Source organism: Geospiza fortis, unplaced genomic scaffold (assembly GCF_000277835.1).
Source record: "Geospiza fortis unplaced genomic scaffold, GeoFor_1.0 scaffold112, whole genome shotgun sequence".
In the NCBI taxonomy this organism is placed as follows: Eukaryota; Metazoa; Chordata; class Aves; order Passeriformes; family Thraupidae; genus Geospiza; species Geospiza fortis.
Genome location: NW_005054298.1, coordinates 16,548,973 through 16,562,975, shown reverse-complemented (window position 1 = coordinate 16,562,975; position 14,003 = coordinate 16,548,973). Strand labels below are relative to the sequence as shown.

Sequence of the window (14,003 nt, the reverse complement as noted above, 5' to 3'; positions counted from 1 at the left end):
GGAAAAAGCTGAAAAAAATTTATTAAATATCAAAACAAATTCTGAGCATTTGCTTTTAACTGCCATTCAGCCTTGAAATATGCTGCTTCTATTTCTATTTAAGCCTGGAAAGAGTTTCTGACCAAATGTTGGGGTTTTTCCTATTGGTAAAATCTAGCTTGCCTAAATTATTTAATTTTCTTTTATAGGTCATTCTTATGCAAGAAGCTAAAAGTAATTAAATTTGCAGGATGAAAACATGGCACAGGCACTGCTGGTACCACCTGGACCTGAAAGCTTCCGCTATTTTACTAGAGATTCTCTCGCAGCTATTGAAAAGCGTTCTGCAGAAGAAAAAGCTAAAAAGCCCAAGCAAGAACATACAGATGATGATGATGAAAATGGTCCAAAGCCGAACAGTGACTTGGAGGCAGGAAAGACACTGCCATTTATTTATGGTGACATACCTCCAGGAATGGTGTCTGAACCTTTGGAAGACCTGGACCCATATTATATCAATAAAAAAGTGAGTGAATTAAGTTTTGCACAAAATAGAATATAACTTTATACTCTAAAAAGGCTTAATCACAAAATATGATGGTTAAAACTATCAATCTGCTAAATATCCAGAGGGGGACTCAGAGATAGAAAAGGTAGTTTGAACAGATCCATTCAAGTAGAAAGTTTGACTTTTTACAAGTCAGGATCTTCAGCAGAGTGTATGGGCTTTGGTCTCGTAGCAATGATGCTTACAATTGGAAGCGGAAGGGTGTTATTTGAGTTGGGAGAAAGACAAGGAAAAAACAAGTATATTTCCACAGCTGGGATTAGTTTTAGTCTGTTTTAAAATCCTCCAGGGTCTGAAATAGTCCAACCTGGGAACAAGTAAAAGTACCTTAGGTCCTGCACTGATTAGAGAAAGTACAGGTGGCAGTTAGAGCCAGTTTTCTTCTAAACTCTTGTTTATTTCTGTGTGCTCCTTTAGCAGCATCAAGATGTTATCTCAGTTTCTGATAGACTGCAAAGTGTTGTGGGTGAGGAGAGTGAAGGAAGATGAACATCTGTAAATTAAAAAATGCAGGTGTTTTATGGAGAAGTACTTGGGACTATCTTTTCCCATCTCTCTGAAACAGAAAGAACTGGACACAGTTGCTCTCTTGATGGCTTGAAGCTTTCCAGGCTGTCATCAAGATAAGAAATTTGATCTTGAGCCACTAAAAAAAATCAAGGCATAAAATACTTTAAACTCCAAAGAAACAGTTTTTTTGCTAGAAAAAAATAATGCAAGTAATACTGTCACTTTTGTGGCTAAATTTGTGGTTGCCTTTGGTTTGTAAAACAGGTTTAAAAATTATGGCCTCATTAATGGGAACAGAAAATAAAGCAGAGTCTATATGTAACTGCAAAACCTAACAGTTGCCAAAGTTAAATAAACAATGCTGTAGATAATACAAGTATATACATTATTAAGTAAATGTAAAGAAATTAAAGTTCAAAGAAGTAGCATTGCCGGGGTTATTTAAATTTATATGGTTTGGGTTATGACAACAGTTCCATGGAAATTCTTACAATATAATGTCAGTACTAAACCCTTTTCTCGACTAGCTGCAAAACTTTAGGAATAAAGTTGCATAAGTAAGTTCAGGGATAAAGTTGTCTGAACAAGTGAAGTTTCAGAAAGCCTGAGAAGTTCTGAAGTATAGTTTCTAACCTCCATTGATCAGAAAAAGTAGTCAGATTTTTTGGAACAAAAGTGTAAAAGCTCACACTAATGATGGATATCTTAGTATCTGAGAACAATTAGTAAACCGTAGGATCTTTAGTCACAGGTGACATCTGTGTTTATATTACCTAGCCGTATAATTATGCTCAACAGAAAACAAATGGACATTTTAAATCATGGTCTAGAATTAGTCATCCCTCCTCTGGTATATAGTAGAAACTACCCTTAATCATTGACTTGTCAGTGCAGAGGAAATCATATGTGAATTTAGTCTGTCTTCAGGCTCAGCTGCAGCAGTGACCTTGGGACATGCAACATCTTTCTAGCATTTCCAGCTGGGTGAAGGACTCTAGGGCAGGGAGAAATGCCAAGGAGTGTGTGTCCCTTCTCTGCCACCCTCAGTGTTAGCTTGATGTTTTTCTGTGAGCAGACACCAGCAACACTCCTTCACGTATTTTCTTTCCTGCCGTGGAGTAGTTTACTTTCCTTCCCTTCCCTGAGATTGGTGTCCAAGCAGGCAGTAAAGGCCACAGAGAGGGCAGAATTTTTCTGATCACAGCCACGTTTTTACAGAGAATGGAAATCAACATGGAGAACAGTGATACTTTATAGCTCTGCTGAGAGTGTAACAGAGCCTCTATTATGTTAACACAAAGCAGAGCTATTACCATCGACGACGAGCAAAAGGAATGAAGAATAGTTATGTCCTGAAGAAATTTCAAGCAGAACCAAAGATGCAAGTAAACCTCATTCATAGACAAATACACTTAGGCAACGACTGTCCACAGAAACAGAATAAACTGAACATAAACCATAGGTTTATTGGACCAAGTTTTAAAAGATAATCACTAGCTAAATTTTCTGCTCACATATAGGGAAAGTAAGAGCACATTTTTAACAAGAAAGCCAGATTATTTTTTCTTTAGTTTTGTTGTCATAGGATGCCAAACCCTGAAATCTGTTTGTATCACACTGCTCAGAACAATGTTAGCTGGCAATATATTAATAATTTTAATTTTTTCACATATATGTATTTTAGAAGATGCATATAATTGATATTGGTAGTATTTAAAATAGAAAATGAAAGCAAATTTTAAAATTGTGAATGATTTATAATGACAATTTCTCCTTATCACTATATATATGTGTGTATATAATTCTGTCAAGTATTTGTTCCAAATACAAACTGGCATTGTCCTTTTGCTATTTTGGTTTTGTTTGTGTTTGCTCACAAGGTGGAATACATTTGATAAATTTGAACCACTGTAATCAAAGACTTCATAAGAAATAAAATTGAAATATTTTAGTGGCAAAATCCTGCATTTTGCTTTTATTGATAAACTGGTATTGTTTTTTGTAATTTCCACAAATTTTAATTACATCATAATTTAGTTCACATGCTGGAAAATTTTGCAAATTTGAGAATTGGCTGTGGAAGACTTACTCCATTGCATTAATAGAAATAAGTTATTTTTGTACCACAGGTAGACATTAGAATGGAACTTGTACCTCTCAGGTGGTAAATGGAAATTTTTAGTAGGAGGTGAATATATATATGTAGCCAACACTGTATTTTAATTTTGTTTTTCTTTTTTTTGCAGACTTTCATAGTATTGAATAAGGGAAAAGCAATTTTCCGATTCAGTGCCACGTCTGCCTTGTATATTTTAACTCCTTTTAATCCCATCAGAAAAATTGCTATCAAGATTTTGGTACATTCATATCCTTTTTTCTTAATGTTGATTTAAGTGTTGTTATTTAAAAATACTTAATGACTGAAGTAATACTTTTCATGTGGATGTATAAATTGTGTCCATGGGAGTGAACTATGCTAAAAATATATATGTTGCTCATATTTTAAAAAGGAGCAATATCACATGTGAATTGCAGTATGATCTTCATCCCTGCCGAGAGAATTCTCTACTGAACCACCTAAATCTGTCAGAGTTTAAATATCAGGCTTTATATCTAAAAGGAGACCTGATCCCATACTGAGCCCTGCAGCTAAGGCCACATTAGTAACAAACCATTGCACTTGAACATATCTAAGGTCACACTTTTAGCAAGACCAGTAGTACTATTCATGAACTAGACTCACTTAGCAAGGACAAAAGAGCATGGGTAAAGAGCAGCTTTTTCAGTATTGTGTTTTCAGCATTGGGATAGGTGTCCTATAAAATATTTGGGATAAAGGAGAGTATTTTCAAATATACTTCAATCGTGTTCAAAGAAAGACTCAGGCCTAAACAACCAACCTCTGACTAAAGATCTTTTAGAATGATCCATCCAGCTGTATTAAATGAGTACATTTGGGTAGTCATTTCATGATTTACAGAGTTGAAGATATGTTTAAACTTCATTTAGAACCTGCTATAATTACAAAAGTATTGCATTTTTTTATGGAAGTGCCATAATATGCCAGATGACATACCATTTAAAATACATAATTTTATGTGCAAAGCTTTGGTTTTAGGCTTTAATTAGAGTGTGATGTTATTTGTACACATTTGTAAACACTAAATATTTTAAAGTTATTTCAGTGTTATAAAGCTGTTCTACTTTTTTGACTTATGCGCCTTAACTATAACCTACATTATTCAGCATGCTTATCATGTGCACTATTTTGACCAACTGTGTATTTATGACCATGAGTAACCCTCCAGACTGGACAAAGAATGTAGAGTAAGTTAAACATTTTTACTTCTTTATTTTTAGATCTTTGTTTTTGTGTGACTCCAAACAAGAAGCATTTATTAAAATGTGAATGCCAGAATGGGCTTGTCCAGAGTCAGGAAGAATCAGATTCCATGAGATCATCAATATCTTTCCCATTTCCTCCTGAACAACTTAAATGGTTTAAGAATAACACCATGTTTGCTAAAATTATGCCTGAGGAATATCTGAAATTCTGCTGTGTAGTAAAAACAGGGGGGCTTGTCCTTGGATATTCTGAGCTGTAAATCAGACAGGGAGCTACAGATGTGCATGTAAAATTGTTGCCATACCTTGCTTGAGTATCCATGATCTCATCACAGCAGGACTTTTATCATACCTTACTGGTTTGACCTCAGAAATGCCTGCTACAACAAGGACACACCACCCACAAACAGCAAGAAACTCAAATTGCCAAGGAAAGGGCCATAGCTATGAAAGAGTAACAAAGAGCTGACCTAAATAAGGAATATTTCTCTTTCTTTTTCATGGTTATAAATGCATATTTATTCTCTAACAAAATACAGATACATGTTTTCCTCTGAAATACTGTAGAATCATAGAATGGTTTGGGTTGGAAGGGATCATAGAGATCATACAGTTCCAAACCCCTGGCATGCAGGGACACCTTCCACTAGGTCACGTTCCTCAAAGCCCTTTATGTTTTTATTTGAAATAATACTACTAATGGAAAACCTGCTTCTAATCATTTGTTGCTTCTTTCATTCCCTCATTTTCTCAAAGAGCCATTACTAGTTTTTATTTATTTATTTCTCTGCACTAATGAACCTTACACTGAACACTGTTTAGAAACCATTGCCCTTAACCCATTCCCAGTCAACAGTGATGACGGCTTGTTAGAGTTGCAGAGAGTCTGAAAGGAGAGCAGTAGGGTCTGTAGGTAGAGCTCCTTTATTCTGGAGGTCCACAGAGATCCATGTGGGTCTCAGGAAGTGCCTGCATTATGCTGGTTATAACTGACTATTCTATGTTGTTAAGTGAACTGCTGTTCCCACACCAGGTAAGCTGGTAATCATGCTCCCCACATTTGAGTATAACAGTCTGGGCATGCTTTCTTATATTTGATGATTATTTATGAAATAAACATGTAATACAGGTATTAGTATAGTTATTATCCAGAATTGATTTTTACAAAACTCTCTGATTTAGACATAAAAAAAATTCTTCAGTTTTTCTAACACTTAGACATCTACCTGATTTATGAATGCAAGCAAAGAGGCAACCCTGTGAGTGCCAAAGAATATACATATAAATATCAAAGCCTGAAATGTTTCCGTAAATACTAGAATCAGAAATTATTTTTAAGTACAAGAACTGAGATTAAACCAACCTTTTAGAAAATGAGTAGCATATATATCAGGTTCAAATTTCAACAAAGACTGAACAGCAACTACAATATTTAGGGCAAGTGAAGTTAATAATTTACTCCTTTCACTTCTAAATACTTTTCCTTCTCTTTTAAGTAATCTTTGCTAAAGAGTGGAACTGTCTGTAAACATTGAAAAATCCATTATTCCTGCTCTGATGATTTTCAGGTACACTTTCACTGGAATTTATACCTTTGAATCACTTATCAAAATTCTTGCAAGGGGCTTCTGCTTAGAAGGTTTTACTTTTCTGCGAGATCCATGGAACTGGCTTGACTTCAGTGTCATTTTAATGGCGTAAGTGGTTCAAGAACTTTTTAAGCTTTTAGGGCATGAAATTAGTGGTAAATATTATTGTAATAAATGTATTTATTTAAACATATTTAATTTTTGCAACCTTTGAAGCTTAGACACTGTATAACACATTTTAGTATTCATAAATCAAAGTAAAATACTGCAGAAACCAAAATGGAGTGTCAGCCACTAGTGTAATTACTGCTGAGGGACACTAATTTCATGGCCTACATTTTTCTGCTCACCAGAAATGAAGCCATCCCTTTGACTTCATGTTACTGTCCCATTACAAGCTAATTAGTTTAACTAGATGTTCAAATACAAATCAGTGAGTTTCACTTCAATGACATTTAAGCAAAATTGATGAAAACAATTATTAAAGTGAAATGTAGTGAAGAGACAGGTAAATTTTGAAGTATGATTGCTAGTATTGCCACAGAGGTTTTGAAGACCCACATAAGTAGTATAAGCTCTGCCTCAATTCTGAATAACTGTGATTTAATCCTACAGGTATGTAACAGAATTTGTAAACCTAGGCAATGTTTCAGCTCTTCGAACTTTCAGAGTATTGAGAGCTTTGAAAACTATTTCTGTAATTCCAGGTAAGAAGTAGTTGGTGTCAGGTGTTAGGCCCCTCGTATCTCCAACTGTTATTTGTGTGCTGTCATTGTGTTTGTGTGTGAACTCCCCTATTACAGATATGTGACAGAGTTTGTGGACCTGGGCAATGTCTCAGCGTTGAGAACATTCAGAGTTCTCCGAGCTTTGAAAACAATATCAGTCATTCCAGGTGAGAGCGAGGTTAAACACCGAGGCTGACTTTCGTTCCATTGAATTCACTTCCTGTGAGCATAAGTCTTGCTGTTTGCTGCTCATGTTGCCAAAAAAAAAAAAAAAGAAATAAAAAGGCATGGATCATTAACTTAGTTTATGATTCTTTGCCTTTTCAGCATTAGCTTCTTTTATTTTGCAAAATCAGCCTTTGAGTTTAACAGAGTCTTGCATGAAACACAAAATATGAGGCCTATGGGTTATTTTGCTTTGTTTTTCTGCATTTTATTGTGACAAATTGTCTCTACATTACAAAAGCTTAGTGCTATGGCATTCTTGGTGTTGAAATTTTTCCTTTTTTACCACTTAAAATTGGCATTAGTCTTTAAAATAAGCAAGTAACAACAAAAGAATATACCAAAAAGGAAATAAATGATGCACAGGAAAATTTATCAAATGCAAACTATTTTTTCATTCAAAATTACTAGCAATTCTATCTCATGCTGCTTTGCACTGTTGTGAAGTCATGTCTAGAATTAACTGGAAACTGAATCATTTGCAGTATATTTAATGCAGAGAAAAATTAGTAAATGCAATCAAATCTGTACCAGGAAAGCATGATTGATAAAGTTTCCTGCTTGAGAATATTGTATATTCGATTTATCGGAATATATGTACATTGCATATTCATAAAAAGGAATCTTTTTCTTTCATTCATCTTCACAAGCTCTGAGGCTGCTCATGAAGCTTTACCTTTTGAGAAATAAAAAATTCCTAAGTGTCTGCATGGCCTCTTAATTATATGGGAAGGGCAAAGATACTCTTTGATAATTCTATGGACCTTTTCTGTTTGCAGGCCTGAAGACGATTGTAGGAGCCCTGATTCAGTCTGTGAAGAAGCTCTCAGATGTGATGATCCTGACTGTGTTTTGCCTGAGTGTATTTGCACTGATAGGGCTGCAGCTGTTCATGGGCAACCTGAGGAATAAATGCCTGCAATGGCCTCCAGACAATTCTACTTTTGAGATAAACATTATTTCCTACTTTAACAGCACAGTGAATGAAAACGGTACTTTTGTTAACATGACAGTGAGCACGTTTAACTGGAAGGATTACATTGAGGATGAAAGTAAGAATATCTGATATAACTATTTTAATATATTTATGGCTAAAATATGTAATTCTTTTTGACCAAGTAAAGAACATTGAGGGGTTTACATTTCTGACTTATGCAGAACTGCTTACAGTCGCTGATTTATAGAGATCAAATACATACAATAAAAAATACAACAATCAGGAAGGCTCCTAAACAAGCTACAAAGGGATCAGTAGCTAGTTACTATGACTAAGCACAAATTATTTTTATTTTACTTTGTATTGCTTTCAGGTTTATTTGATCTATTCATATATATTTCTAATGCTTTCTACACAGCTCATTTTTACATTTTGGAAGGACAAAGAGATGCCCTACTTTGTGGTAATAGCTCTGATGCAGGGTAAGACCCTTTCAAACATTCTGTGTTATGCTCTGTAGGAGAAGAAATAACATGAGATCTAGTTGCAAATCCGTATTTAGCAGGGTTACAGAACTTATGGAGTTTTGCAGCTAAGTGAGAATTTCTTACTGAAGTCAAAATTTTTTACACCCTGGCTAAACAAAATAGCAATTAACAGCCTTTTTTCTGCTTGATTGGAAAATGAAGTTGGTTTTATTGATAAGATCAGAATTTTTTTAAGGTTTCCTTTGATGATTTACTGATTGAAGAAAATAGGAGGAAACAAAAGTTAAAAGTGGGAAAGAGAACTTGGAAAATATAAAGAAAGCACAGCAGTGACTTCATAGTTCAAGACTGAATCTATTTTTCAAGCCTAACTCTTTAACTTCTGGCAAATTCTGCCATTTACATGTGCCAAATTATATGCCTAGAATTGTTAGCTGAACTTGGATGCCTGACTGGCAGCAGTGAAGAGGTTTACTAAAAATATACATATCAGCATTATGAGGGAAATCCCTAATACTACAATTGGATTTAGCTAATAATATTTTTTAATCTGTCTGTAACCTTAACAACATTTTAGCAATTATTTCTGCCAGGAAATAATTAATTTGGAATAAAGATTCTATTTGCAAAATGTAATGGAGGAGAATTTTAATATTAAGGTAATTTCAACCCGTGAGTGGATGAAAAGGATATCTTTCATTTACTATGCTATTAGTTAAATTATTGGAATTTTTTTTTTCTGAATTAATTTAATTGTAATTTATGGATTTTCTGTTGAAAAACAATGCATAGTCTTCCAAAAAATAATACCTATTTTCTAGAAGGGAAAAAAAGTTTTGACTAAGTCCTCGTGTTTGATTTTCACATAGGCAATGCCCAGAAGGATATATATGTGTGAAAGCTGGCCGAAACCCCAATTATGGCTACACAAGTTTTGACACCTTCAGCTGGGCTTTTTTGTCCCTGTTTCGGTTAATGACTCAGGACTTCTGGGAAAACCTCTATCAGCTGGTAAGAAATTATTATGACATAAATAGTAAATTGTGGGTGATGTCCAAAAGCACATAAATAGGTTTGTCTTTGCATGAGCTGAAAAAGATAAGTTGTGGGATAATATATAAATATGCTTTCTACTCCCTAGACACTGCGTGCTGCTGGGAAGACATACATGATATTTTTTGTTCTGGTGATTTTTCTGGGCTCTTTCTATCTGATAAACCTGATCCTGGCTGTGGTTGCCATGGCCTATGAAGAACAGAACCAAGCAACAATGGAAGAAGCAGAGCAGAAGGAGGCAGAATTTCAGCAAATGCTGGAACAGCTGAAGAAGCAACAAGAAGAAGCTCAGGTAAAAATGGAAATTGTACTTTCTGAACAACCTTGTTCCTAAGGCAAGGAAAAAAATCTTTTATGATTAAGAACACGAACAAATTGTGCAATGAATTTAAGAAAATAAAAGGTCTTGCATGTTTACCATGCAAGTTATAAAAGTGGAAATAGCCAATGAAAACCAGGAACTAACCAAATAGTAAAAAAAGCAAGCTATTGGTACAGAAAAGAATGTTACTTCGTTCACCAAAAGACTGTAAAAGTAAATTTTTTTCATAAGAGGGCTCTAGAAACCTGATTTAAGTAGTCATAAGTAATGGTTCTTTTATGTTACAGATCTTACAAATAGCATGAAAAAAGTCTACTGATGTTACTTCCAGTTTACATTTCAGTCAAAATTGCCAAGCTTGATGTACTTAATAATCCTCCCCAAATATTCATCAAGCAGAGAGAAGGATTGTAATCGGTGTTCTTCTAGGTTTCTATCCAGCAAGATAATTAAAATATCCCTAATTGACGCTGTAGTAAATTAGAAGTTTATGTATCCTTAGAACAGACAAGCAATATTCAAAACAGATAAGCAATATTCATAACAAAGATATTCCGTCAGAATTCTTTTTAAGTAATCTTTGTTTCCTTTGAAAAGAGAAGAAAATTATTTAAAGTTTTATGAGAAAAGGCATTTTAATAGATACTTTTGTGAAAGCTTTTCTTATCTGAAAGTAAAATATATGCAGGAGTTCAGGTCTGTGAGTCAGCCATCTATTTAATTTCTGGGCTGATTTTCCACTGCTTTTCAAATGGCATTTAGTCATTTTCAACAGGACAGTGTTTATAAAATGCTAGCAAATTTGAAACTCTTATGAAACTCTATTTTTTGTAATACTTTACAGGTACTTTCACTGAGTTAGAATGACTCCATAAAGTGCTAACAAAAAGACAAACTCTCTGTCTTTTGCTTGAAAAGAAACCTTTATGCATGACTTGTGAAATCTCATTAGCATATCTTTATTTTAGTCAGTAAACTTTATCCTTTCCAAATTACTAAAGAAAGAGTAGAATCCTGCAAAAATCAAATTTAGAAAGGTTGAATGTCAGCAAAGTGCATATTGCTGGGTTTTTCTTAAATCTGGTGTTTTAATGCCTTAAAGGCACTAAATCACATTATACTAAAAGATATCAGCAGGCTCATCTAGATGTTTGTGTATCTGACAGTGGGGGGAAATGAAGCTGATCCAGACTTAGAAAGAATAGATTAAGAAACCGAGACTATAACAAGGCTGAATAAAGACCCTGAAAGTCAAATTTGTTTTTAATGAGCGACCACTGCATTCATTATAAGTAAAGCATTATTACGGTCAGGATCTCTTTTGTATGTGAAAACATTAGATGAAAGTAGGCAGTACAAGGTGGATCACTGAAGTATTGAATTAGTTGCTAAGGCAGAAATTAGTTTAGCACCCATCTCTTCACTCCTTTGACACCAAACTTATTCATCCACAAACTTAAGTCATCACAGTGGTCTTTGGATTGCTCCACTTGTTTGACCTTTACTTCTACTATTATGAGGTAGATGGGTGATGACTCAGCATCTGCTGCCTTTGTTTCTGTTAGAGTCTTTGAAGGATGATATACTGGAACCAGTATGACAAAATTTTGAGTATTGCTTTTTTTATTTTATAAACTCTTCAGAATCCTTTTAAGACTCCATTTAGCAGAAAAAGTCTGTATCAAGTCAACTTGTATAGCATGGGTTGTATATTGTGGCAAAGAAAGACATTAATGCATACTATGAGCTTTCAAACTATCCTTTCCTGCTGTAAAGAGATATGTCATCATTCCTGAAATACCTGGCATTGAATATAATATGTTTTGCTGGATAATTACTAGTCATCTTTGTTATATAACCCTAGTCTTTTGCCATTCATCACACTACCCTTTTTTGTAAGCTATGAGCAGCCTATCATCTCCCTAAAGATATTTCCACTACAGAATTTCATCGCAATCTCCCACAGTTCTTTTGAGGAACAGCACTGGACATACTCTCAATTCTTTTTTATTTTCATGACTAAAAGAACCTTTCTCTAATGAACAAAAACAAGTAGGCTGACCACTGTAGTTAAAGATATTGGTCCTGAATTTTGGGATTACTCTGCTCCAGTAAGTCATCTCACCCCTTTCCTTATTTTCTTCTCTCAGGCTGTAGCACCAACAGGAAATAAATGAATCTTTGCATATTTGTAATAAATACCTAGAGTGCAGATACAGTGGGACATGTGGAGGGGAAACATTAAGAGAGAGGAAGGACATGAAGATGTGTCCAGAGGTTGTGCCTGGTACCAGAAAAGGCAGAAGGAAAGTAAAGAGATTATTCTTGCTGTGAGGACTGTGAGGAAAGGCTGGATTCAACCGCTTTTAGGCTGCTAGCTGGATTTAATACATTAACTCACAGGATGACTGTTAGGCATTCGTTTTCTCTGTAAGAGTTCAGAAGGCATCAGCTGAATAAGACCATAATGTGGGGATTTTCTCAGGAGAAAATGGAAAAACAAGTCTGAAATACATGCAAAAGCACTATGTTAACAGTTTTATGACTCCTTTTATTTCAGAGAAGTGTCTTGTGCAGCAATTCTTTAACAAATAGTGTAGCTATTGTTCTGATGAAGTTGGTGCTTCAAATAACTCATGCTGCAAAACAGTGAGGAGCTGTACAACTCAATAGTTTATCTTCAGCACAATTTGTTTGGGTATATTTACACACTCAAGAGTGTATGAAGAGCATTGTTATCACAGTGATAATAAAAACCAGTTGATAAAAGACTATAAAATTATTCTTTTATGGCCTACTAAGAATATCTTGCTTTGTAACCTGACAGACAACAGCAGCTGTAGCAGCGGCATCAGTTGCATCAAGAGATTTCAGTGGTGTAGGGGGATTAGGAGAACTCCTGGAAAGCTCTTCAGAAGCATCAAAGTTGAGCTCAAAGAGTGCTAAAGAAAGAAGAAACAGAAGGAAGAAAAGAAGACAGAAAGAAATGTCTGAAGCAGAGGACAAAGGAGATATTGATAAGTTCCCCAAGTCTGAGTCAGAAGACAGTATCAGAAGGAAAAGTTTCCGCTTCTCCACAGAAGGAAGTCAACTGACATATGAAAAAAGGCTCACTTCTCCTCACCAGGTACATCACTCTATTTTACTAAATCACATGTGTCCACTCTACTTTTATTTTCACTGATATTACAGCAACTTTACATATTGGAAGTTATGTAAATGGTAAGGGAAGGAAGTTGTAGTACCATTCACAGTGTAAGTTTGAGATGGTTTGACCCATTCTATTAGCAAAGGGTTAAAAACAACATACCAAGAATACTTATAAACTTAATTAACACGTTGGTGAAAATGTATTTCTGAGGATGTGTCTAGTAGACTGGAGAAAGAAAGATTAGTATTCATATATATGCATTAATGAACCATACGTTTTCTGTTCTGGATCCATTTCAAAACTATACAAATATGTGGGCTTTTTAGCAGACTGCAACATCAAAATACTCTGCACAGGAAATCCCACATCACCATTAATTTCTATTATTTTCCTTAATTAGCTTCTTTAATGTGAAGATAATGAGAAAACTAGCACTTTAAGGACACAATAAGGACAAACTACACAGGGATCTTTGGGCCTGCATGTGTAGCAATTTAGTCATACTGATATTTTTCATTAGAAATTACGATGGAGAATAATTTACATCATAGGAAAACAAGTAGTTTCTGAAGGACCTCTGGAAATCATTTAATACAAAATTCTATCTCTACTTCCATAAATCAAAGGGTCACTTCTGTCACCCAAAGATATGCCCTCTGTACTTGGCACTGGTGAGGCTGCACCCTGAATCCTGCATCCAGTCCTGTGTCCCTCAGTATAAGACAGTCATGGAGGTGCTGGAGCAGGTCCAGAGAAGGAAAGGTGAAGGTTTAGAGAGTGAATTATGAGGAGAAGCTGAGGAAGCTGAGGGTGTTTAACCTGGAAGAGTCTCAGGGGGCACCTTATCACTCTACAACTCCCTGAAAGATTGTGGCTGGGTGGAGGTCAGCCTCTTCTCCCAGGCAACCAGTGACAGGATAACAGGCAATAGCCTCAAGATGGCCAGGGGAGTTTGAAGAATTCCTCCATGAAGGAGGAATTCCTTCATGGAAAGGATTGTAAAAAAATCGGAATGGGCTACCCCGGGAGGGGGTGGGGTCAGTGTCCTTTGAAGTGCTCAGGAAATGACTGGACATAGCATTCAGTGCCATGGTTTAGTTGATAA

At 35.3% G+C, this 14,003-nt stretch overlaps 1 protein-coding gene across 1 annotated transcript in view; it reads left to right on the top strand.

Moving 5' to 3' along the window:
- Positions 1-14,003, top strand: part of LOC102041198 (sodium channel protein type 2 subunit alpha-like) — a 65,567-nt gene that overhangs the window by 14,759 nt on the left and 36,805 nt on the right. Inside the window, 10 exon segments of the mRNA XM_014306755.2 lie at positions 189-505; positions 3,304-3,422; positions 4,295-4,384; positions 5,971-6,099; positions 6,795-6,886; positions 7,724-7,996; positions 8,300-8,363; positions 9,239-9,380; positions 9,511-9,717; positions 12,575-12,874. Coding sequence (XP_014162230.2) covers positions 239-505; positions 3,304-3,422; positions 4,295-4,384; positions 5,971-6,099; positions 6,795-6,886; positions 7,724-7,996; positions 8,300-8,363; positions 9,239-9,380; positions 9,511-9,717; positions 12,575-12,874 — 1,683 coding nt within the window. The 5' untranslated portion in view covers positions 189-238.